This window comes from Felis catus, chromosome E1 (genome assembly GCF_018350175.1).
Source record: "Felis catus isolate Fca126 chromosome E1, F.catus_Fca126_mat1.0, whole genome shotgun sequence".
Lineage (NCBI taxonomy): Eukaryota > Metazoa > Chordata > Mammalia > Carnivora > Felidae > Felis > Felis catus.
Window position 1 is genome coordinate 54901766 of NC_058381.1, and position 23078 is coordinate 54924843.

General features: G+C 56.8%; 1 protein-coding gene across 5 annotated transcripts; it reads left to right on the forward strand.

The window, feature by feature from the left end:
• GPRC5C (G protein-coupled receptor class C group 5 member C) lies at positions 1-23057 on the forward strand. 5 transcript variants are annotated; one of them, XR_006589278.1, is made up of 6 exons: positions 6429-6777; positions 12387-13469; positions 16540-16634; positions 19142-19291; positions 19843-19932; positions 21224-23057. XR_006589278.1 is itself a non-coding variant. In XM_006940546.5 (5 exons), exons 2-5 carry the CDS (start codon positions 12419-12421, stop codon positions 21254-21256), a joined length of 1329 nt encoding a protein of 442 aa, XP_006940608.1. In that variant the 5' UTR covers positions 1-151; positions 12387-12418; the 3' UTR covers positions 21257-23057. The 5 variants fall into 5 exon arrangements, 4 of the variants coding, with proteins under 4 accessions (XP_006940608.1, XP_006940606.1, XP_019673761.3 ...); XM_006940546.5 differs by lacking the exons at positions 6429-6777; positions 19843-19932 and adding an exon at positions 1-151; XM_006940544.5 differs by lacking the exons at positions 6429-6777; positions 19843-19932 and adding an exon at positions 5587-6396.
• The last annotated feature ends 21 nt before the right edge of the window (positions 23058-23078 follow it).

A 23078-nucleotide genomic window follows, 5' to 3' on the forward strand; every position in this document is an offset into this window, starting at 1 on the left:
AGAATAGCCGGGCTGGGTTCCCGGCAGCCTCCGGCCGCACCGCAGCGGGGCTTCCGGCAAGGGAGACAGAGTCAAGGCCCCAGCAGCGCGGGGCAGATCAGCGGGGACTGGACGCTGCCCAGAAGCCAGCTTGGCTGGAGCGCCATCCGTGGTGAGTGCAGCGTGTGTGACGCTCCCGTGGCACCCTGGCTTTCTCCCTCACCTCCAGGTCCTGGCTGAGTTCGAGAGTCAGGGTGCCCTCAAATCCCAGGCGGGTGGGGGGGGGATCGGCGGGGGTTGGGGGCTACAACTGGGTCTTTTGAATGCCATTGAATGAATTGTGTTGGTGGCTGGCGGGGGCTGGTGAAGGGCTGAGTGGCTCCGAAGGCAGGCTGCCCTGTGTGCAGAGGGGATGTGAGTGACTGTAGGGGCCAGCAGCCACCCGGAGAACAGGGTTGGAGAAGGAAGAAAGGCCTCGAGAGGGAGACACGTGGCCCTGCCACAGGCCAGGCAACTGCTCAGCACAGCATTGCCATGAGGCTGGCTTCTGAAGTGAAGGGACTGTCCCGAGAAGAAAGGGTAGCTGAGAAGAGGCTGGGCGTGCGCTCGATGCCAGGTGCTCTGTGGCCAGTGTCCTTCTCCTGTGCAGGCCTGTCCAGATCCTTCATCTATTTATTCCCTCCCAAAGATTTATTGAAGCCCTACTATGGGCAAGGCACCAAGGGAACAGAGATGGGTCAGATACCCATCTTTCCTTCAAAGAGCTTCTACCCGTAAGAGGCGTTCATTACTAAGGCAGAAGAGGGAAGAGCCGTATGCGAGGTGACAAAGGCACTCTGCAGCATGGCCCGGAGACGGGCAATCCAGTGGCGTTCCAACAAATGGGTTTTAATCCAGGGCTTGGTCTCAGTCTTTAAATCTGTAAAATGGGGGTCATGATATCGGCTTTATTGAACTCATCAAGCTGTAAGGATCAAATATACAGAGAAGACACTTAAAAGTGGCACCGTGTTCTACAGGAGCAAGCCATTATGAGTACTGCGAGATATCAGACCACCTGGCTTTTCTCTGAACTTCCTGGCCTGGATTTCTGGCCCAGAGGGAGGTGGGGATCTGAGTACATGGTTCACAACAGCGGCAAGGCCGAGGCTAAACCCTGAGCCTGACCTCTCTCTTCAAGAAGGCAGCCTCACTGAGTTGCTGGCCAGTCAACCCAATATTCTGCTGATATTTACTGCCTTTTTGAATTGTGTGCATAAAGCACTATCCTGGAGCTTTGAATGAAATCAGAAGCCATTCCCCACCAAGCCTATCGGGGGTTAGAGAGGCAAGATGTTTATGCAGAAGATATAATGAACAACGCACAGCAGTGCCAGATTAGCAAATTCAAGTTAGATGGGGAGCTCTAGGGGAGCCATGGGGTGGGGTCACCAGCAAAACATTCTGCGAGGAGCACAGGACTTTGAAGGGGGACTGGTTCAGAGAGACCCAGAGGGGGCATCCGGGACAGAGAATGGGGGGCAGCCTGAGTAAAGCCACAGGAAGGCAAGTCTGGAGCTGACCGGACTCGGGAGCTGACCTCTCAGGCCGGAGTGGCCATTTCCTATGGGGGAAAGGAAGGGGATGAGGCTGGCGTCTGGGTTGAGTGCAGGTTGCGGAGGCCTTGAATGCCGAGCGAGCAAGTTTAGTCTTTCACTTCAAGGCAGTGGGAACCAGGGAAGGTGTCAGCAGAGTGCCGGGATGAAGGCAGGGAATGTCCCCCAAAGGACAGGGGTTTGCAGGGTGACTGGAGGTGTTGGGGAGTGGTAGGAAGGCTGCAAGTGAGGTCACCAGTTTGGGGCCATTTAGCTGCTAGTAGGTGAAGGATATCCTGTCCCTGAAATGTTCTCAGATGTGGGGGGCGGGAGACCCTTCCTGAAGGTAAGAGGGAGCTAGACGGGGCACTGCGTGTATGTTTCTTTTTTGGTTTCGGAAGGGATTAGTGGGCTGAGGGGCCTGAATCCCTGGGCCTTCTGCTTTGACCCTGGTTCCTAGAGTTACTGCCTGTTGACAGCTACTGTCCAGACCTGGGCACTCAGAAAATCCAGTTCTCTTCTCCATTGGGAGTTGGTTAGCGGCCACTGAGCCATGGCCGGAGGCGGGGGGGGGGGGGGGGGGGGGGTGGCGGTTGGCAGAAGCAGATTTGTGGCCAGTGTGGATGGGCCTGGCGTCAGGTGACATTCCAGCAGGCTCTGCCCAAAGCCCACTTCCGGGTACAATTCCAGAGGGATCATCCATGGGCAGCCAGTTGTGGTGAATTAGTGTTTAACTTGCCTGCTCCCAGGACCCTGGCTTCCTACTTCTTAAGGTGCTACCTTGGTACCTGGGTCCTTAAAAACAAACAAACAAACAAAAAAACCCAGGGGGCACCTACTATTTCAAGCACCGTTCCTATAAGCCTAAGAGAAAAGGAGACTTGGCCAGACAGAGTAGCCTGGGCAGTAACCAGTTAATATGGAGCCTGGGAGCAAGGAGAAGTCAAACGCACAATCTGTTTATCAGCCAGTTGTGGGGCACCCAGCCGCCTGGCACAAGAATCCAGGTCCCTACCTGTCAGGGATCCAAGAGCCCCACCCCCAGCTCAGTGAGAAACTGTTCTCGCTTCACTGGGGCCAGGCCACAAGACCAAGGGCACTCAACCCCCAGGGACGGGGAGGAGGAAATGACTGCTGAAAGTGATTCCACCAGCTGAAGCTGCATCCAGGACTCATGCTACCCATGCAAGCGGGTCTCTCTAGGAAGCACAGCTGACCTCTAGCCTCCCCCTGACCACCCGGTGCCCCAAGCCAGGACATGGAATGTAGGGCATTGCTGGCCCCGGGGCGGGGGTTGGGGGGAGACGGACTTTTCCAGAAGGCACTGGGGCTTGCCTGCTTCCCAAGGCCTCCGGCTCTGGGCAGGGAAGGTGCACACTGTTTGCAAGGCCCCTGCTGTGAGGGGAAGGTCTGCAGGGAACCACCCTCCAGGGGCTGCATCTCAACTCTTGCTGCTACTGTCCTGACCTTGAAACAATGGAGCCACCACCACGTGACAGACTCTGGGCCAGACCCTGGGGACCCAAGATGAGTGAGACATGCCTCCCTCTTGTGAAAGGCACAGTCTAGTGGGGGGGGGGGGGGCGGGTGGACAACGGTTAACAAGCTTGATGAAGGTACACTAGGGTCATGATACATCAACGATGCATGCTGGGCTGTGCGTAAAGGGGCAAGGCCCAGGGTTCTTTCTGGAGAAGGTGAAGAAAGCTTCACAGAGGGAGCCTGGAGCTGAGCTTTGAGGCAGGGTTGATTTTGTAAAAATTTTGGTCACAGGAAGGACAGGATGTTGGAAGAAGAAGGACAAGCAGAGGTGAAGACCCAGAGCATAAGGTTATTCTGATAACCGTAAAACAGAATTGAAAGGTCAGAGATGCAGCTTCTAGAAGAGTTTGGGCCCTTTTAGCTGACAGGACGAAGGTTCAGAGGGGGTGCATCAGGAAAGGAGAGGCTGACCTCTGGACACCTGTGAGAGGCAGGCTGTGCGAGGAACATTCTAGATTGGGCTTCATCTGGATGTTACAGCGAGATGTGGGGGAGGGGTTATCATGCCCATGGAGAGGAAAGTGCAGGCAGGGTGCCAGGGAGATATGGTGACTTGCCCAGGTCACACAGCTGGCAGGTGGCAAAGCTGCTTCTGACCCCCGGGCCTTGTCAGTCCCTCAGACAATTGCGGCCATGGATAAAAGTGGTTCTGATGGCCCAGCAGGAACTCAAGCACTGTATTAGGGGAGGCGGGGAGCTAGACACTCCCCCACAGTCCCTCAATCCCGGATCTCTTTGAACAGCGGGTGGGCAGTATCCACCAGGGATGGCTTCCCAAAGTGTTATTTTTTGGTGAAAACCGGGAGTTCATAAAGGCTTAGATGCCTGTGGGTCATTAAACTGGGTGAAGGGCATATGGGGGGTGGGGTGCAGAAGACCCTGTACCTGGAGTCTTGGAAAGCAAAACTTCCCTTCTAGCCAATGCTGGCTGGTCCTGTCCGGAAGCACCCACCCCCGACCACGTGACTCACGGGGTGGGCAGGGACGGCGGTGGGGGCGGTACTCAAGATCTGGACCTCCCATCTAGCCACCCCACATCCAGCTAGGCCCTGCTCAAGGGACTCAAGCCGAGGGCCCCAGGGATCCTAGAGGCTGAAAGGGCCAGGTCATCTGCCCCAAGGGCCTTGCCTTGTTTTGAAGGCAGATCCTGTTCCAGAGTGAGATGGGGTGAAAAGGGACCCAGCAAACCGCTCTCAGAAAACTGCGCTACATTTCCACCGCTATCCACTGCTCAAGGCTGGCAGGCCTCTTCCCAAACTCCCATCGGGTGACCAGGCACCCCATACCCCAACCTTACCCCTGCCTGGGCAGGGAATGAGGTGGGGGTAGACTTGCCTCTTGGTAGAGGCCTCCGTCCCGGAAGGAGTTCCAGCAGCTTGAAAGCAAACTTGAGATGTCGGGTTGGATCCACAGCTCACCGGCTTCCAGCCCATTTCCCCAGCCCCGCCCCCCGACCGCGCTCAGAATTGGCTTTTCACGTATGCTAATGAGCAACCCTCCCAGCAAACTGATTTGGGCATTAGCTGTCCTGTTAATGAAAGCTACTGGTCAGAGGCCAGAAGAACTTGCTGGGTCACTCTGGGCTCGCCCTCAGACACTGGAGGGTCGGGGAGACGTGGGGCAGGGGTGGAGTCACGGGAGGGAGACACGGAGTAGGGTACAACTGTGCAGCCGAACGCGCTCTTCCTCTTAATATTTAAAAGGAACGGAAACAATTCAGTGATCACCACACTCCCCAGACCTGCAAGCGAGGGCAAGGCACAGGGACGGAGGCAGGTTCTAGAAAACCAGGGCCCCACCGCCAGCCCCGGCCGCTAAGCAAACATTCCCTCCTGGAGTCGGAAAAGCCGGTGCGCGAGGGGAGGGGCAGCCCTGAGGTTTATCGCTCGGGCAGCTCCCGGTGATTCATGGAGTTTGACTCCTGCTGGTCGTAGATTGAGGCACCCAAACAGCCCCAGAGGTACCCCCTCACCTTTCCCCGCGCCCTACTCCCCCGACCTGGCCACCGCCAGACACCCGCTGCCTCCCCTCCCCCCCGCTACCCCTCCTCCCGGGCGCTCCAGGCTGTGCAAACACACCCCGCCGCCCGCCCCGCCACCGGCTGGCTCCGACCGCGCGCTGCTGGCGATCCCCCAGGCAACTCGGCGTCACGAGAACAGCACCCCGGAGACCCGGCGCCCTGCCCTCCCTCTGCGTCCCCTGGGCCCTAGCCAGGTCCAACAACCTCTCCCTTCCCGGTGCGCCGCGGCCCCTCCGGGCCTTCCGTGCCGGCTAACTAGGCCCCTCTGGGCGCCCGCGGAGCCCGCAGCCCCAGGGGAAGGCGGCCGGAAAATCTCCTCTTGTTTACTGGGCCAGGGACGTCCCAGACTGGCTTCGCTTCCCCATTTCTGCAGTTCCCTTTCTGCTGATTCCTGGGGCCGGAGGGGAAAGGGTGGCAACCCGCCGATCCACCCCGAGGCAGGGAGTGGGGGGTGGGGCGCGGAGAGGGGCGGAGGGTATTTGAACTCGTGGAAAAGTCCCGAAGGGTGGACTCGGAGTCAGGGCCGCTGTGTCCCGGAGCGCAGGGACCGCGGGGGCCGGGTTAAACACTGTACCTCGGGGAACACGACCGTGAAGGCTAATTAGGACAAGTCGGAACAGGGAACGGGGACGCGGGGAGGGGAGCGCGCGCTCAGAGTTGGACTGAGTCTGGGGCGATCGCAGGAAATCCAGGCGCAGGGGAGTCGGGCCCAGGGCGACGTTTGCTCACTGTCCCGAGTGGACCTGGGCCCGGCCCACGCAGCAGGGACGCTCGCGGTTGGCCCTCCCACGCACATTTGGTGACCCCGGGGCCGGGGAAGGGCCGCGCGTGGAGGAGGCGGACAGTGGGTGTGTGGTGTGTCCACGTGTTCAAGCTTGGGGAGGGGAGGGGGCGCAGAAGGCGTGACAAAGACGGACTTTGTGTCTCAGTGTGCGCCTCGCTCCAGCCGCGAGCAGCGCGCTGTGGCCGGCGCGTGTGCCTCTCGGGCGAGCCAGGACGAAGGTGACGGAGGCTAGGTGAGACGCACCGAGGTGGCCCCCGCGCCTGGCCGTGTGTGCGCGCTGGGACATGCGGGGCGGGAGAGCCCGCCTGCGAGGTGTGCTGGGCTGCCCCCCAAACCGCTTTCCGGAGCGAGAGCCGAGCCCGGAAAGTGAGTGCGCGTGAGTGCGCGCGCCCGCGGGCGGGGGCGTGGCAGTAAACAGCAACAACACTCACTCCAGCTTCGCCAGAAACTCGGTGCTCCCTCCTCGGCCGGAAAGTGCGCCTCGCCGGAGCCTGGAGGTGAGTCGGCTGGGGGAGGGCCGGACGGGCTTTGTTACTGTGCAAACGGATTGCACATACCTGGAGCGCTGCGGCCGCCCGATAAGCGCTTGAATGGAGGTGATGTCACGGTGATGCCGGCGCCAGCCCACCCTCGCCCGGAGAAAGGAGCCGAGTGCGGGGAGAGGCCAGCGCTAGAAGGAGACACCGAGCGCGGCCAGCTCAACCCAGGTCCCAGGGAGAGGCAGGCCCTGCGCCCCGAGCCCCGAGCCCCCCGCCCGGGCCCCGCCACCCCAGGCCAGGACTGCGCCTGGCTCCGCGCCCCACGCCGAGTCCCTCTCCCCCCGCCCGCGCCCGGCTTGGCGCCGGAGGTGGCAGAGTCGGGCGGGCGGTGCGTCCCAGGTAAGGACTCCTGCCTTCCCGCTCCGCCCTCCCCTCCGCCGCCTGGGTCGGGCTGGCTGGCGGTGGGTGCGGGCAGAAGCCCGAGGGCGGAGGACCGGGGGCGGAGGACAGCGCCAACTCCGCTCGGTCGCAGAAACTTTCCAAACAGGAGCCGGCTGGGGGACGGGGGTTGGGGGAAGCCCGGCGCTGTCCCGAACCCCACAATCGGTGCCCCCTCCACTCCGGCCGCCTCTCTGCGTGAGTCCACCGTCAGCAGTGACTTATGGGCCGGCGCCCTCTCTGGTGCCCGTGGATGGGGAGGGCAGGTTTCTGTGGCCAGAGGGAGTCGGTGAGAGAGGCTGGGTCCCTGGCGCATTCTGTTCCGAAGGCTGGGGGAGCGCCGGTGTAGACCCCAGGAAGCGGGGAGGGAAATTCTCCGAATCTTCCTGTAGGAAGTTTGCAATCAGACCATCAAAGAGCCTCTACTGGCAGCTTGGCTTCTAGATCCCCGCTCCACTCCCCACCCCCATGGCTTTTCCAGGGCCTTTTGCAGCCGCAGGGGTTGGGTAGCGCCCCTCCATCCACCCGCCAACAGTTCTACACCCCGGAGAAGCCAGTCATCTCAAAGGTCGCGATCTTGATCCTAAAGCACAGGGACCAGAATGTGTCACAATAGGGTTTTGTGCTTCTGGAGGTCCCCACCTTGTGTCTTTCTATGTTTGGGGGGGGGGAATGTTGGGAAGTAGGGCACATTCCAGAGTGGCATTCCAGAGCAGACCCTTGGATTGAAGACTTCCACGTTTCAGAATACTCAGGAAATTTTGGCCCAAAGGCCCACTTGATGTGGAGTCAAGGATGAGATTCCCAGAAGCCCCTCCCTCCCCAACCTGGAGACCCCTGGACCTGAGTAAGATGATATGGCTGAAGTACCTAAGTACCCAACTCCAGAAAGGGGGGGGAGGGGAGTGGGGAGAAGGGAAGGAGGTGGGAGCACTGTAGGTAGGTCCTAGCATTTCTCCTGCTGGTCTTCTCAGTGCTGGCAGACGGGGAGGGGGAGTTAGGAGGATGTTCTGTAGTATCCCTGGGTGAGCTTAGGTGCCTTTGAGGGGGCTATCAAAGGTCATGGCATCCTTAAATGTAACCACTGGCTGTGTGTCTTTATCTTACTCTGTATCCTTGAGCCTAGGAGATTCAGACCGGGGCAGTGAGAAGCCCATGGTGCCCTCTTCAGGATGGTCTCCCAGGCCCTAGGGGTTCTCAGATTCTGATGTGAATGGTAGGGGGTGAGGAAGGGGCTGTTCCAGAAAGGTGAGAGGGCCTGACCCCCTCTGATCAAGCCAGCTGGGCCTCTGCACCCACCGGTGCCTTGGAGGCCTCTCTGCTTCCCCCTGGAGAGGGAAAGAGGGAGGAAGGGGATTCTGGAACTGGATTGGGCTGACTCAGACCAGAGCTGGGGGCCGAGTAGCTCAGCTGGGGAAAGGCCGATTTCAGAGGTGATTAAAAATATTTGTATGACTGATTCCAGGGAGGTGAAGCAAAAGGGCCCCTTTGTCCAGAAAATAATCTGAGACTGGGCTATGCCGCAGCGGTGGTGTAGGAGAAATTCATGGGGCAGAAAGAAGTCCCCCTCCCCCTCCCGTCCTTGGTCCCACTGAGAATCTTGAAGCAAGAAGATGTGACTCCAGAATGAAGAAGGCAGGGGAGAAATGGGCACCGAGTCTGTTCAGCGAATGTTTTTTAAATGCCTCCTGTGTTCAAGGCACAGCGCCAGGTGTTGCAAGGATGCTAAGATAAACAGGTCTTGTCCAGTGCCCTCCCAAACCTTCCAGCCTCATAGGGGAGACATGCACACAGAATTTTAACCATCAAGGCTCAGAAGACAGCCGGGAAGTGCAGGGCTCAGGGACCCGGTGGAGGGAGAGTCTCTAGGCAGAGCTGGGTCCATTTCTAAAAAGTCCTTCCCCCTTCTCCACCATCTAAAAGATGGCATGGGTTGACTGGCTGAATCTGCGCTCCTGGAGGTCAAAGGACCAGTGCTGAACTCTTTTGAGCTTCCTGCTCTAAATCTGCTGGCTTCCAGGGATCGCTGCCCTAGGCCTGAGTTGCTGTATTCCTATGTCTACCCTCACCCTTGAATTTCCAGGGGAATCAGAGAAATGGATTGTATCAGGGTGGGAATGGTTTGTTTCATCTGGGGCTGGTAAGTTTCAGGGCACCTGGGCAGTTTGGTCCCTGGATGGGGAGGAGGAGAGGAAACAAGTTCCTGTTTCCTTCTTTGGAAGTTCCCACACTGGCAGTGCTGAGAAGCTAGGAGGCTGCTGGATGCCATCAGGGTAAAGGCATGTACTCCAGAAGAATAAGTGACAGAGGGGTTGCAGAGCTAAATGGGACCGGACTTGGGTTTTTTTTTTTTTTTTTGTAATGATATGGCTGTTATCAGATATGAACTTGTAGCGAATTGGTATCCTTTCCCCTCACCTCCAACCAGTCCTTAGATGTTATTTTGGAAACGATCTCCCAGACCTGTCCATTATGGCTTGTTACCTTTGGCCTTGATCTTTCAACAGGGGTGAACGTGTCCTCAACAAATCGATTGCCTGTGCTTTTTACCAGATTGAAATTGTAAAACACAGCCCTGGTTATGCCGCCTTGGTGCAAAAAAACAACCTTCCGTGGCTCCTCATTGCCTTCAGAAAAATGCCCCAAACTCCTTCCCTGTAGCATTTCTAGTCTGTCGCTAGCCACCTGCATGCAGTCTCCCTTTACAAACTCAGTTCATACTTGAAGTTGATGAAATACTGAATAAAACGCTGTTGAAAGATCTTCTCCATTCTGTCTTTTCTGACCCCTCAGCGCAAGGCTTCCTCCTCTGTGCCTTGTGGCACCTTTTTCTCCCCAGAGGCAAATTCTGTTGTGGGGCACTTATTTTCTCATACCTTATTATGGCTCATATTTTCTCATACCTTATCTCTCATACTGGATTTTAAAAACCATCAAGTCAGGGACTGTATTTGTTCATCTTTGTAGTTTCCAGAGCTTGGGCTTTGTTCCCCTTCCCTCCCCCGGCCCCTCCCCCCTCAGATGCACAGTAAATATTTTCTGATTTGGAATAATCACCTGTTCTAAATGGGGACCCAGCGCAAGGTGGTGGAGGGGGGGGAAGCGCTTGAAGATGTGCAAATACCTGGGGGCCAAATCGGAGTGGCTTTTCTCAGGGCTCACTTCCACATCTCCAACTTTACCACAAGGGCTGGCTGCTTTGCTGTGAGCCCCAAACGCCCAAGATGGGGTTAAATGCTTAGGAGCCCATAGCATGTAATCTGCAAATTATATCCCCTGGAGTGGTTCACTGTTCCTCCTTACCCATGAATCCTCTACTGTTTCTTTCCGGCACTTGTAAATATGGTTTATGCGTTATTGATTTACGATTACACAAAGTCTCCTACAAAAGCTTATTTAAATGTCGATGCAGGGGCAGGCACGGTGCTTTTGCGTTACAAGTTAAGAGAAACTGAGCTCTGTGACCGGGCAGTTTTTTAGGAACGCAGTAAAGATGTTAGTTTATGAAGAGTTAACGATAGATGGTATCTGGGGGAAGGAAATAGCAAGCTTAACTGAAAAATGAAGTAGCTCAGAAGGTCGAGATATCGACGGTAATTTCAAGGGGCCTGTAGGATATGTATTAAAGGACTTGGAAAATTGATGCGCTTTTATTATGTCAATTTCACTTTCTCCATGAGTTTCTATTTTCCCTGATCCAGTAACAATACGCTTCCACTTCTCAATTATGGAGAGACGACGTTTCTACTGACTGGGATACAGGACTTTTGTTCACCTGTTAGAAATTGGGTAACGGGGTGGGGAGGGCACCTGGGTGCTCAGTCGGTTAGGCATCTGACTCTTGGTTTTGGCTCGGGTCATGGTCTCATGGTTCGTGGGATCGAACCCCATGTCGGACTCTGCTGACAGTGCACAGCCGGCTTGGATATTCTCTCTCCTGCTCTCTCTGACCCTTCCCTGCTCGCTCGCCCGCTCTCTAAATAAATAAATAAATAAATAAATAAATAAATAAATAAATAAAAGAGAGGTCAGGTTAACCAGGGATGGTGAAAACATATGGGGGTAGGTATCACCACCCCCAAAGGAGGAAGAAAGGAAGTGGGAAGAGGTGGATCATGCCATTCCCCCACGAGTCACTAGCGGTCATTGTCAGCCCAGGAAAGCTTGGTTGCTGTCTTTCTGGAGTGTTCTATAGGACCCCAGAAGTGAGAGAGGAAGAGGCAAGGTTACAACTAGTTACTTGAACATAACGGGTGATATGATGTGCAGTACCTACGTTTCATAGTATTTTTGAACTTGGCTTTTTTTTTTTTAAAGTTTATTTATTTCGAGAGAGAGAGGGAGAGAGAGAATCCCAAGCAGGCTCAGCAGTGTCAGTGTGGAGTCTGATGCGGGGCTCAATCCCACGGACCGCGAGATCATGACCTGAGCTGAAATCAAGAGTCAGAGGCTTGACTGACCGAGCCACCCGGGCCCTTGAACTTGGCTTTCTAGAACATTTAGATTCTCTGTTCTCCAGGTAAATGTAAAGTCTCTCTTTGGACAGCTCACTGATTGGATGTTTCATTTCTCAAGAACCTGCCACGTTCTTGACCTCCACTTCACACAGGGAACATCCAGCTGTTCTTGAGAGCGGGGGTTTCATTTTCTTTGCTGCTTAGCACTTGGTAGAGCCGCTGTTGGGACTGGTCCGATGCGGAGTACGTAGAGTAATCAGTTACCTTCCTGGTATGAATGAAAAATCTCTTTTTTGCCTTCTAGCTACTGTGCCTTAAAGTCTTCCATGATAGATGAGTTCTTGCATTGCCCTTGTCTGGTTCTTGCTTTTAAAATGTTAATGCCTCATAGGAGGATTTTTGCATGAAGTCATTAAGTCCCTAGCTGAGAAATTCGTTGATTTTATCCTTGACTCCAGCAACTGAGCTAGACAAAGAAGTTTGGATTCTGAAGAGGAGAGCTGGCCTGAAAAGTGGGCAGGTGAAGGGCAGAAAAGGGAGGTGACAGGGAGGAATCCAAGGGAGCTGGCTTCTTCATCTTTTCTGGCCGCAGGCTGCACCCTGTCACGGGTGCTCGTTAAGTACGCGTTGCGTGAATGAGTGCGTGGCAGACTGGCCATGGACGTGGGCGTCACAGGGGCAGAGTTGAGGGGCACGGCATCGGGCCTGTTGAACTCTGGGAGTCTCAGGGCAGAGACAAAGTGCTAAATGGGTGGTATGCTTGGTTTTGACTTGCTCACAAACCCTCACACCAGCTACCAGAGCTCAGGGAATATCCGGATGCTGGATAGGCTAAGGGAACAGGGAACCTGAAAATTCAGTGACACTTTCCTCCTCTTCCATGACGAGGGACAGAGATGACAAATGGGCTTCATCTCACTTGCCTCTCTGGTCAGTCGATATGCCTCCCGGGAGTTCTGTGTCAAGAAGGATTCTGAAGCTTAGGGGACAGTCTTGTCGTCATCAGCTTGCACTGGCTGCCCTGGTTCAGGAGAGGGGAAAGCAAGAGACCCGTGTGTCCGAATCTGGCCGGCCTTGGAGGACTGATTTTACCTTTTCTTGCTCTATCTCTAGGGACCCAGCTGGAGCCTGGCCTGGGAGCCAGGATGGCCATCCCCAAAGCCTTGCTGACATGCCTGGGGCTGCCCCTCTTCCTATGCTCAGGGGCCCAGGCCCAGAATCATGTGCCACCCGGCTGCAGCCCGGACCTCAACCCCCTCTACTACAACCTGTGTGACCGCTCTGGGGCTTGGGGCATCGTCTTGGAGGCAGTGGCCGGGGCGGGCGTCGTCACCACTTTTGTCCTCACCATCATCCTTGTGGCCAGCCTCCCCTTTGTGCAGGACACCAAGAAGCGGAGCCTCCTGGGGACCCAGGTATTCTTTCTGCTGGGGACCCTGGGCCTCTTCTGCCTCGTCTTTGCCTGCGTGGTGAAGCCGGACTTCTCCACCTGTGCCTCGCGCCGGTTCCTCTTTGGAGTTCTGTTCGCCATCTGCTTCTCCTGCCTGGTGGCTCACGTCTTTGCCCTCAACTTCCTGGCCCGGAAGAACCATGGGCCCCGGGGCTGGGTGATCTTCACCGTGGCCGTGCTGCTGACCCTCGTGGAGGTCATCATCAACACCGAGTGGCTGATCATCACGCTGGTCCGGGGCGGTGGCGAGGGCGGCCCTCCGGGCAACGGCAGCGCTGCCTGGACCACGGCCTCCCCGTGTGCCATCGCCAACATGGACTTTGTCATGGCGCTCATCTACGTCATGCTGTTGCTGCTGTGCGCCTTCACGGGGGCCTGGCCAGCCCTGTGTGGCCGCTTCAAGCGCTGGCGCAAGCACGGGGTTTTCGTGCTGCTCACCACGGCCACCTCCATCGCCATCTGGGTGGTGTGGATCGTCATGTACACTTACGGCAACAAGCAGCACAACAGTCCCACCTGGGACGATCCCACGCTGGCCATTGCTCTTGCCGCCAATGCCTGGGCCTTTGTCCTCTTCTACATCATCCCTGAGGTCTCCCAGGTGACCAAGGCCAGCCCAGAGCAAAGCTACCAGGGGGACATGTACCCGACCCGGGGCGTAGGCTACGAGACCATCCTGAAGGAGCAGAAGGGCCAGAGCATGTTTGTGGAGAACAAGGCCTTTTCCATGGACGAGCCAGCCTCAGGTAAGTGGAGGAATCCCCTCCCCACCTGCCCGGCTTTCCTTCTGCGCTGTTTGTGGCAGGACACGGGGCTGGTCTCCTGGGCAGAATGGAAGGTTCTCGGGTTTATCTGTAATTTCCTGCCTGAAACTCCCTGAATTCCAGATTTGAAAAGTTTTTTTTTTTTTTTTTCCTGTACTCCTGTAGTTCATGAATGTATTTTCACTCTAAAATTGCAAACACCACGGATAAAACTCCCCTCCCCCACCCAGCTGTCTTCCCAGTTCTACTCCATTCTTTCCTGTTCCGTCTTTAGAACGATAACCACTGATCGTGTACCTCCACAGGCCTCAGTTTCCCCACTTGCAAAATGGGGCTGATAATGTTTCCTGTTAAATAGGATTCTTGCGAGGAGTAAATTCATGCATGTGCTCGGCACTAGGAGAGTACTCTAGAAGTATTAGCTATTAGCTGTGTGCATTGCCATTAATTTACTATTGTTAGTACCCTTCCAGGACTTGTTTTTCTCTTAGGTATACATTCATAGTCTTGGTTTCTGTTAAAAGTCTTCCCAGCTAAGATTTTCTTCTTTTTTTTTTTTTAATCTTTTTTTTTTTTTTAATTTTTATTTTTTTCAACGTTTATTTATTTTTGGGACAGAGAGAGACAGAGCATGAACGGGGGAGGGGCAGAGAGAGAGGGAGACACAGAATCGGAAACAGGCTCCAGGCTCTGAGCCATCAGCCCAGAGCCCGACACGGGGCTCGAACTCCCAGACCGTGAGATCGTGACCTGGCTGAAGTCGGACGCTTAACCGACTGCGCCACCCAGGCGCCCCTAATCTTTATTTTTGAGAGAGGGAGAGAGAGACAGAGCGTGAGCAGGGGAGGGGCAGAGACAGAGTGAGACACAGAATCCGAAGCAGGCTCCAGGCTCTGAGCTGTCAACACAGAGCCTGATGCGGGTCTCGAACTCACGGACCGCGAGATCATGACCTGAGCTGAAGTCGGATGCTCAACTGACTGAGCCACCCAGACGCCCCTCTTCTTTTTTTTTTTAATGTTTATTTATTTTGAGAGAGAGAGAGAGAGAGAGAGAGAGAGAGAGAGATCCAGCAAGGGAGGGGCTGAGAGAGAACGAGAGAGAAACCCAAGCAGACTCCAAGCTGACATCATCCAGCCGGACTCGGGGCTGGAACTCACAAATCGTGAGATCGTGACCTGCGCTGAAATCAGGAGTCGGACGCTTAACTGCTTGAGCCACCCAGGCACCCCAGGATTCTGTTCATTTTAATAAAAGCTCTGTGCCACATACCAATCTAAGCAGCACCCACTATCCAGCTGGCTTGTCCCCAAGCTCCTGTCACGGCTCTTTGTTAATGGGATGGGGCTGTCCTGTTGGAGCCCAGCGCTAGGGGTGCCGGCCAGCCATACAGCCTTGGAGGGGTCGGGCTGAGGGGGTTCTGGAATTGGAAGAGGCAGGGGTGGGTGAGGTTTCTGCAGCCTGTGCCAAGCGAAGCAGGCAGTGGGGGTGGGGTGGGGGATGATTCTCTGGGACCCTTGGCCAGTTGAGTTCCCAGTTTCCCAAGGGAAGAGTATTTCTCTGGCATTTGTTGGTCTAGCCTTTACTGAGCACCTACTGTGTGCCACGAGCCGCGCCTTTCCTGATGTGTCCTGTGACATGTGGTCTCGCGTGCTTTCTTAGCCAGCTGGCTACAGCCCCTTCACCCGACATGACCAGGAACTGGAGGTACAGAGCCCTGACCCCCAAGCCCAGACTGGGCTGATTAAGATGTTTGGGGGCTTAAGGCTTTAATGCCTGACTGTCGGTCACCAGCTCTGGGGTCTCTGCTAGAGGTGCGAGCCAGAGGCAGGGAAAGCTCTAGAATCAGAACTCCCTGCGTCCTTACAAACTGAGATGCCCATAATCTCGATCTGGGGGAAAGGAGTGATCCTTGTCCTGCCTGGCACTTGATCTTTGATCTGCCCACTGGGGTGGCCCTGGGCACAGGTGCACCTACCGGAGCAGGACCCATCGAGCGCTTTGCGGGGGAGAGGGATGGGGCAGGGGGCAATTGGCGAGGCTGGCGGGGGGCGGGGCTTGTGTGCACACTTGGGCAGGACCTTCCCTGCTTACCTCTGCTGCCTGGCCCGGAGGCCCCAGCAGTACTCAGCCTTTGTCCTCTCAAGGCAAACACTTCTGGGGCTGTGAGGGTTTTTCTTTTTCTTTCTTTCTTTTTTTTTTTTTTCTAAATGGAAAAATCAATGGAGCCGGCCCAGCACTTAGGAAGCCAGCCCTGTATAGTTGTGGTCCCTCAGAGCCGCGGGCCATCAGTCTGCAGGAGACAGACAGCCGCCCGTCTCTCCTTGAGGCACAGCCTGCTCTCGGGCCCCAGGGGTTGGTCAGCAGCTTTCCTCCGACACCCTGGGAACCCCAGCAGGGGAGAAGAGATCGGGATGCCAGCCGGGCCGAGGCCCGGGGAGGTATTCCTGGAACTGAAAATCATTCTGGAAACTTGCCAGCGTGCCACAGGACGGGAGGTACACTCAGTCCTCCTGGTGGGGCTCTGGGCCGTGGGGTCCTGGAGGGTCAGCATCCAGTCCTGCTTTGTGACGACGTGAGGAGTCTCAGGCTGTGGGGTCTCTGCTGTGCCCGCCCTAGTGTCTAGCAGCTGGCCTGCAGTGATAGAGGCCAGCGCTGGAGCCTGGCCATCTTGGAAGGCGGCCGAACGAAGGCCCATGTGCCCCTCTTGGCCTCTGGCCCCGCAGGGCGGATGGGGATGTGGAGGTTGCTGACAGGAGCAGTTTTCTTTGCTGAAGTGGGGGGAGGGGGTGGTCCTCACACGGCAGGGAAGCCTGAGGGGAAGGCAGGCAACATCCTGCTTGCCTTGATTCCCGACAGAGGCATGCTGGGCTCTTGAGGGGCCCCCACACCTGCAGCCTTACCGCCAAGCTGGCCAACCCCGGCCAGGCTTCCTCCCTGGGTTCGATGTCATCCCTGGGCAGGTGAGACCCCCCTCTTCCCTCTGTGTGCTCCCCTTGGGGAGCCCTGCCTGAGAGTCCAGCCTCCAAACGGCTCCTGTGTTTCTTTGCAGCTAAGAGACCGGTGTCCCCATACAGCGGCTACAACGGGCAGCTGCTGACCAGTGTGTACCAGCCCACCGAGATGGCCCTGATGCACAAAGGCCCGGTGAGTGGGGTCCCAGGGTCTCTGTGACCCTGCTGGGGTCATGGAGCCCAGCCTGAGTGGGCAGGTGCAGAGGCCGTGTGGCCAGCGCAGGGTGGGGTGGGGTATGGATGGAGAAGGCTGGCTTCTCCCTCTGATGCATCAGGCTCAGGGAACCAAGCGGGGCTCCTGATGCCCTTTTTCCGGAGTTGTATACACCGCCCTCAGCTTCACCGCAGTGGGACCTGCCCCGTGTCATGGAGCGTCGCACGGTGACTGGGGCCCCTTGCTGTGGAGAATGCAGAATAGGCCCTCTTTGAGCTGGTGGAGGTGCCAGCTTTGCCCTAAGCAGCTTAGGGAAGGACAGAGGAAGGTCTCAGCCAGGTAGGTAGGTAGGTATCACTCTTTGGTGCCCCCAAAGGCACAGAGGACCCCAAAGCAGATCCAGGTTAGTATTAACTCCTCAACCACAGCTGTCCCAAGAGGGCCCAGGCTCCCTTCCCCCCACAGGCAGGAGGAGGCAGCTCTCAACCTCACCCCCCTCCCCCCACTCCCCAACAGTGGGTTCTGGAAACCAGATGCTCCATTAGCCAGTGGGGGGTGGGAACAGGAAGACAGGGGTTTAGATTCTCACTCACTCCATATATGTTCCTTCTCCCGGGCTGGCAGTCACTGTGGGGAGAGGTCAGTGACCCGCCTTGGCAAGATGCTGGGAACCGGAAACGAGGGAGGTCAGCGGGGTGGTGTTCTCATCCCGCCCCCCTTCCCTGCCGTGAGCCCCTGGGGTGGGGGGCAGGGTGCAGGGAGCATCTGAAACTTACAGTCCCAGACCCTTCCTACTCCCGAAGCTGAACATGCAACTGGGCGCTGGGAGGGGCAGGGAGTCTCTGAAGGACATCGAGTCTGCTGGTTACAGCCTCCGAGGCTGTGGAACCCCTCCCTCTCCCCCACCCCTGGATCCTTCCTTCAGCGGATGCCCCAACCTTGCCACCCTTCACTCACCTGTGCACCTGAGTCCTGCTTCCCTGAGTTGGGGGTAGGATCTGGACGGACAGGGATATTTTCTCTGATGTGGTGATTCTCAAAACGTGGTCTCCAGATTCCCTAACCCCCCCCCCCCCCCGCCCCCCAGCATTACCATCACCAGGGAACTTGCTATAAATGCAAACTGGATGGGGCTGGTGGTTAGCATCTCTTCAGTGGTATCATCTTGATAACTTGGAATCTGCCACATGGGGAGTACCCGCCCACAGAAATCAGTGGAAGGTTCCCTCCCTCCTCACCCCAGGGTAAACATTTACCAGGCCACCACTGTGTTGGATCCTGACTAGGTGTCGGCTGTGGCTTAAACTGCCCAGGTGATTCTGTTGCACACCCAGGTTGGAGAACCACCCATCTAGATGTCCCTGGAGCTAGATGTTCCCCCAGGGCAGCTGGGGGTTGCAATCCAGTGGGAGGAGCACCCGGGGCCCGAACCTGGGTGCAAACGAGTGGAAGGACCAGCCGGGTCTGATGAGACAGAAGGCGGCTTGGGACCCTGAAGCGGCAGGGGTTTCGTGGCGGGTCTTTCTGTAGCGATAAGGCAGGTGGGCAAGGAGTTCACCTTCCCTCCAGGGTGAGAGCTGGGCCGGGTGCCTCTGGGCCCTTCTCACCCCACAGTTGTCTCCCCCCCACAGGAATAGGGCCATCACAGCTCTAGCCAGGTTCCGGGCAGAGAATTTGGTGTGTGTGTGTGTGTGTGTGTGTGTGTGTGTGTGTGGTTTTTTGTTTTTGTTGTTTTGCTTTTTTGTTCTTCAGTTTATTTTGAGAAAGAAAGAGAGAGAGATGTGGGAGGTGCAGAGAGAGGGAGAGAATCCCAAGCAGGCTCTGTGCCAACAGTGCAGAGCCCGATGTGGGGCTCGAACTCACGAATCTGGAGATCCTGAAGATCCTGATCTGAGCTGAAACCCAGAGTCAGACGCTTTCACCAACTGAGCCGCCCAGGCGCCCCGAGAATTTGGGTTTTAAGTCTCCACATCTGACTAGCCGGCCCAGGCTTCAAGATGAGAAACGTGGGCTAACCGAAGGCCGTCCTCGGCCAGGCAGACAGCAGCTGTGAGACTGCCGGGCCGTGTAGTGACATTTGGAGGCCTCCGGGAAGAGTCTGGGGAGACGGGCGCCTGGGAGCGTTACCAGGCAGGCAGTTGCACTCAGTTATGTGGTTCACCCTCCACTGGGCCCCAGGATTTCCCTAAAGCATTGGGAGCAGGAGGGAGGGGGCTTGAGCAAAGGTTCCTTCGGAGAATAGTGAAGCCCCAGGACCGTCTGAGGTGACAGGCGCCTCCTCTGTGTCTAGAGGCCTGGAGCTCTGCAGGGTGAGGCTTGAGGTCAGAAGCCAGCCCCTCCGCTTCCAGAAGTGGGGACACTGCTGGGGGAGGCGGTGGGGGGAGCAGGGAGGGGGCAGCTGGCAGGCACGGCCCCGCAGGAAGCAGAGTGTTTGTGCGTCCGCCCTGGCGGAACCTGGCTGTGAGACCTCCTGTCCTTCCTTCCAGTCTGAAGGAGCTTACGACGTCATCCTCCCACGAGCCACCGCCAACAGCCAGGTGATGGGCAGTGCCAATTCCACCCTGAGGGCCGAAGACATGTATGCGGCCCAGAGCCACCAGGCAGCCACATCGCCGAAAGACGGCAAGAGCTCCCAGGTCTTTAGAAACCCCTACGTGTGGGACTGAGTCGGCGGCCAGGAGAAGGCAGGCAGATGTGGGGAGGGCCCTGCAGGGACCTGGCCCGGGAGAAGAGCCCACTGCTCTCCTACTTCCCTGACCCCTCAGTGGCTCCGGGCGACTGTGCCCCAGAGCCAGGAAAGCCCTCCCTGTCTGCCAGTGTTTGGGCGGGTGCAGGAGGGGTGTCCCAGGGCCCCCCTCTCCCCCCCGACTCCTCGGTGTTTGTGGAGTTGAGAAGCTCACCCTAGCTTCACGCTCCAGCCAAATAGTGTTCTTCTTGGGGGTGGTGGCCAGTCCGTGCCAACACTTTCTGGAATCTTCCAAGAGATTCCTGCAACCTCGAGAGGTTTCTCAGGAGCGTCTGTCCTGGGTCTTGCTCCTCTGTGAGGAGCAAGGGTGCCTAATAAACACGTTTTTGCTTTATTAGCCCTTCCTCTGGGAATGTCGTTTCTGACTTGGGCTCTTGGTCACCGAATGGGCCTCCTCCTTTACGGGCTGTGGGTGGTTCCTCTTTCTCCCTCCAAATCCAGTTCGTGTAGAAAGCTGCTGCCGATGTTTCCTTCCATGCAAGCAAGTAGCTGACGCCTGTACCCAGGGAAGGAGTCTGCAGCTGAGCCTGGGTAACCCTGTCGCGTGCAATTAGAACGAATTCGGGGCCCAGCTCCTGTCTGGGGTCTAGTCCAGCATCTGGGTTTATCTGAAACCAGGCAGTTTTCCTCCGGGACCCCCTCCACCTGCCATACGTGAGGCCAGAGCAGGGAAGGCAGGGGCCCGCCATCAGGCAGCTCTGTGGGTAAGGTGTGGGTAAGGGAAGCTAGGCCGACTTCAGACCCTCTTCGGGGCAATGGCCGTCAAGGTCCTTTAGGGGACGAGGTGGAGAATCACCGCCCCGTGCCATTAGAGCACACTGTGCACTGGGACTTGTTTACAAAGTGGGTTTCCAAAGGTGGAAAGGGTCGGCCGGTTCTGGTTGGTTTCATCCCCGGGCAGTTATTAACACGTTCACTTGCTCAGTCCTTTACTGTAAACACAGCCTTTCCACATCAGCTCATTTTATTTTCTATTTAAAAAAAATTTTTTTTAGCGTTTATTCATTTTTCAGAGACAGAGAGAGACAGAGCGTGAGCTGGGGAGGGGCAGACAGAGAGGGAGACACAGAATCCCAAGCAGGCTCCAGGCTCTGAGCTGTCAGCACAGAGCCCGACGCGGGGCTCGAACCCACGAACCGCGAGATCTTGACCTGAGCCGAAGTCGGACGCTTAACCGACTGAGCCACCCAGGCGCCCCCACATCAGGTCATTTTAAACCTCGTAGCTGTCCAGAAAGATGGACAGGACAGTATTCTGTCCTCTTTGTGGAGTCAGCATCCCAGAATCATGCCATTGTAGGGTTGGACAGGGCTTTAGAGGCAAGTTAGGGGTTTCGCAGTCCTGGGCCCTCTCACAGGTAAACAGACTGAGCCAGAGAGGCCACACAGCCTCTAGAAGTGGCCACCCCAAGACCGGCCAGGTTGTCTTTGAGACCTATCTTCCTAGGCCTACCCTGGGATGGCCAGTGGGCCCCAGTGGCCGGGGCCTGGATGAGCGCAGTGCTTTGACCCTTGAACACCGGCTCAGGGCTTTGCAAAGGGGCTGCCAAACCCGCCCCTCCCAAGCTTGGGAATGTTTCTCCCCAGCTGGTCAGAAGCTATTTTCTGACACCGGTTGCAGGGAAAAAACAAATGTCTCTATTGGAAGGGAGAGAAAGGTTGCTGGAAGAAAAACAAACTTCTTCCAGAGTTTCCCTTCTATGTCAGATTGCACCAGCCCCCCCCCCCCGGGGCCTCAGGCACTTTTTTTAGTAAAAGTCAGTGCTTGGGCCCCGAGCGGTAGGGGGGTCCCCTTTGACTCTTGTTCTTTCTGGTTGCTTTAGGCTCAGTCCCCGCCAAATAAAACAAGATGGTAGAAGCCCTCCTCCCTGAACCACACGCCGTCCTGATGTCCTCAGGCCTCTGTCCAGGCTGGGCAGGGCCCAGCACCTCTCCCGCCCTTGTCATTGGAGCTGGGAGGGACCGGAGGCCACCACCCTGAAGCAGTGGACTGAGTGGGTACCTGTGAAGCCCCGAGGTGTGTGGCTGGGGCCCCAGGGCCAGCCCAGCCTTTCCTGGTCCCCAAGTGACTGAGGCCACAAAGATCTGCAGAACTGCCAGGCCTGCCTCCGTCCCCCGTCAACGCCCTTCCCCCCCCAGTCACAGCCCATGTGTCCCCATGCTGTGGTTCTCCAGATGGCCATCCTCAGATGCCCTGTCTTCATGCCCTGGGCCTTCCGGCTGTTTTGGTGTCCAACATCAGCTTGCCCCGCCTGCGCCTGGGTGAATCTCCGTGAGTGTTGGGAGCAGAGCCCTGGTGGAACTTGGCTCCCGTCTTTCTCATCAGGGCCTCCTGCCGCCACCTGGACCGTGGAAGGCCCGACGAGCTCAGCCCGAGGCCTATGCAGACACTGCTCCTCTTCGCGGCTTGTGGGTGCTGGGTCTCAGCCCCTTTGGTGCTTCCCTCACATGCCCCTTTACGCCACAGCCCCATGCCTTCCCCACCTGCAACCGACCGGGGTGCATCGAGACACAAGGTGGGGTCTGGGGCTGCATTCTCAGGGGCCGGTTGAGAGTCCCAGGCCACGTGGGTTGGGGTCTCAGCTGCTCACAGAACTGGGACTTGGCTGAGGTACAGATCTCTGCTGGCAGTGTTCTCTCCCATGACATGCTCCAGAGGGTCCTGATGGCCACGGAGGGAATGGAGGGGGGGCATCCTTTAGGACCTGATGATGGTGGCACCGAGGACGGAGATGTGTACAGCTGGAGACTCATGGGGACGAGGTCTTCTGACTTGGTCCTGCGCCTCAGGCAAGAGTTGCCTCTGGGGGCCCAGGGTGAGGGCTAGAACCAGAGCAGGACCCGACCTTGCCCTGTAGTCCTCCCACAGCTCTCCAGCGCCACCCTCCTGCCCCTAAGCAGGCTGTGCCTTTGTTAACTGGAATATTTTTCCGGAGCTAAATTGGGCTAACAGGTCCTGCAGAGAGAGTAGGGCCATAGACTGTGTGTGACAGCATGTCCCCCCCCCCCCATTACCGATCCCTGTACTGGGTTACTTACCTCCATGAATGGAGCATTACGTCCCTCTGATGGAGGGGAAGGGGGAGCTCTGTGCACCTCAGGCTTCTCTTGATCTAGGTTAGCGGCCCCAAGATCCCTCACAGTGAATAAAGGCACTGTCTTTGCTTTTCAAAGTGATAGTCTCCTGTGAGTCCTGGCCCCGCCAGGCAGTCCCGAAGAGCAGCCTGCGGTGAATGTGGGTTTGTTCATAGCCTGAGTCCTCCAGGGATCCATGTGTAGGCTTAGGAAGATGGGCTCCTGAAAGATACAGGCCACCCTGGCTTAGGGACACCCAGTGGCCCTGCTCCCTCCAGTCCTTGGCCAAGTGGAGACAATAGGTGTGTTTTTAGGAGAAAGGTGCCTTCCCCCAAGTGGTCCAGCTACATCACAAACGAGCCTGGAATGGAAAAAAACTAGAAGAGTCTAGAACCTGTTGCCGGTGACATCAGACCTTGGTAAATTTCACACCGACCAGCCAGTCAGCTGGAAGCAGAGTAGTTTGGACCCTCACTGCTCAGAATCAGATGACCTCATCCTCTGTGAGGAATTATAACCACAGAAACCCGGTGTGTTCATTGAGAATTTTTCTGGGATTTCATAATACATATTTGTAACCTAGTCTCTTTGCCTTCTAGACCA

What these genes read in the sequence shown, in the direction of transcription:
- GPRC5C (XM_019818202.3), top strand. Translation starts at nt 6,510, where the DNA reads ATGCCGGCGCCAGCCCACCCTCGCCCGGAGAAAGGAGCCGAGTGCGGG. An exon ending in GGGCGGGCGGTGCGTCCCAG is followed by an intron (nt 6,778 to 12,386) that starts GTAAGGACTCCT and finishes CTCTATCTCTAG; the next exon opens with GGACCCAGCTGGAGCCTGGC. An exon ending in CATGGACGAGCCAGCCTCAG is followed by an intron (nt 13,470 to 16,539) that starts GTAAGTGGAGGA and finishes GTTTCTTTGCAG; the next exon opens with CTAAGAGACCGGTGTCCCCA.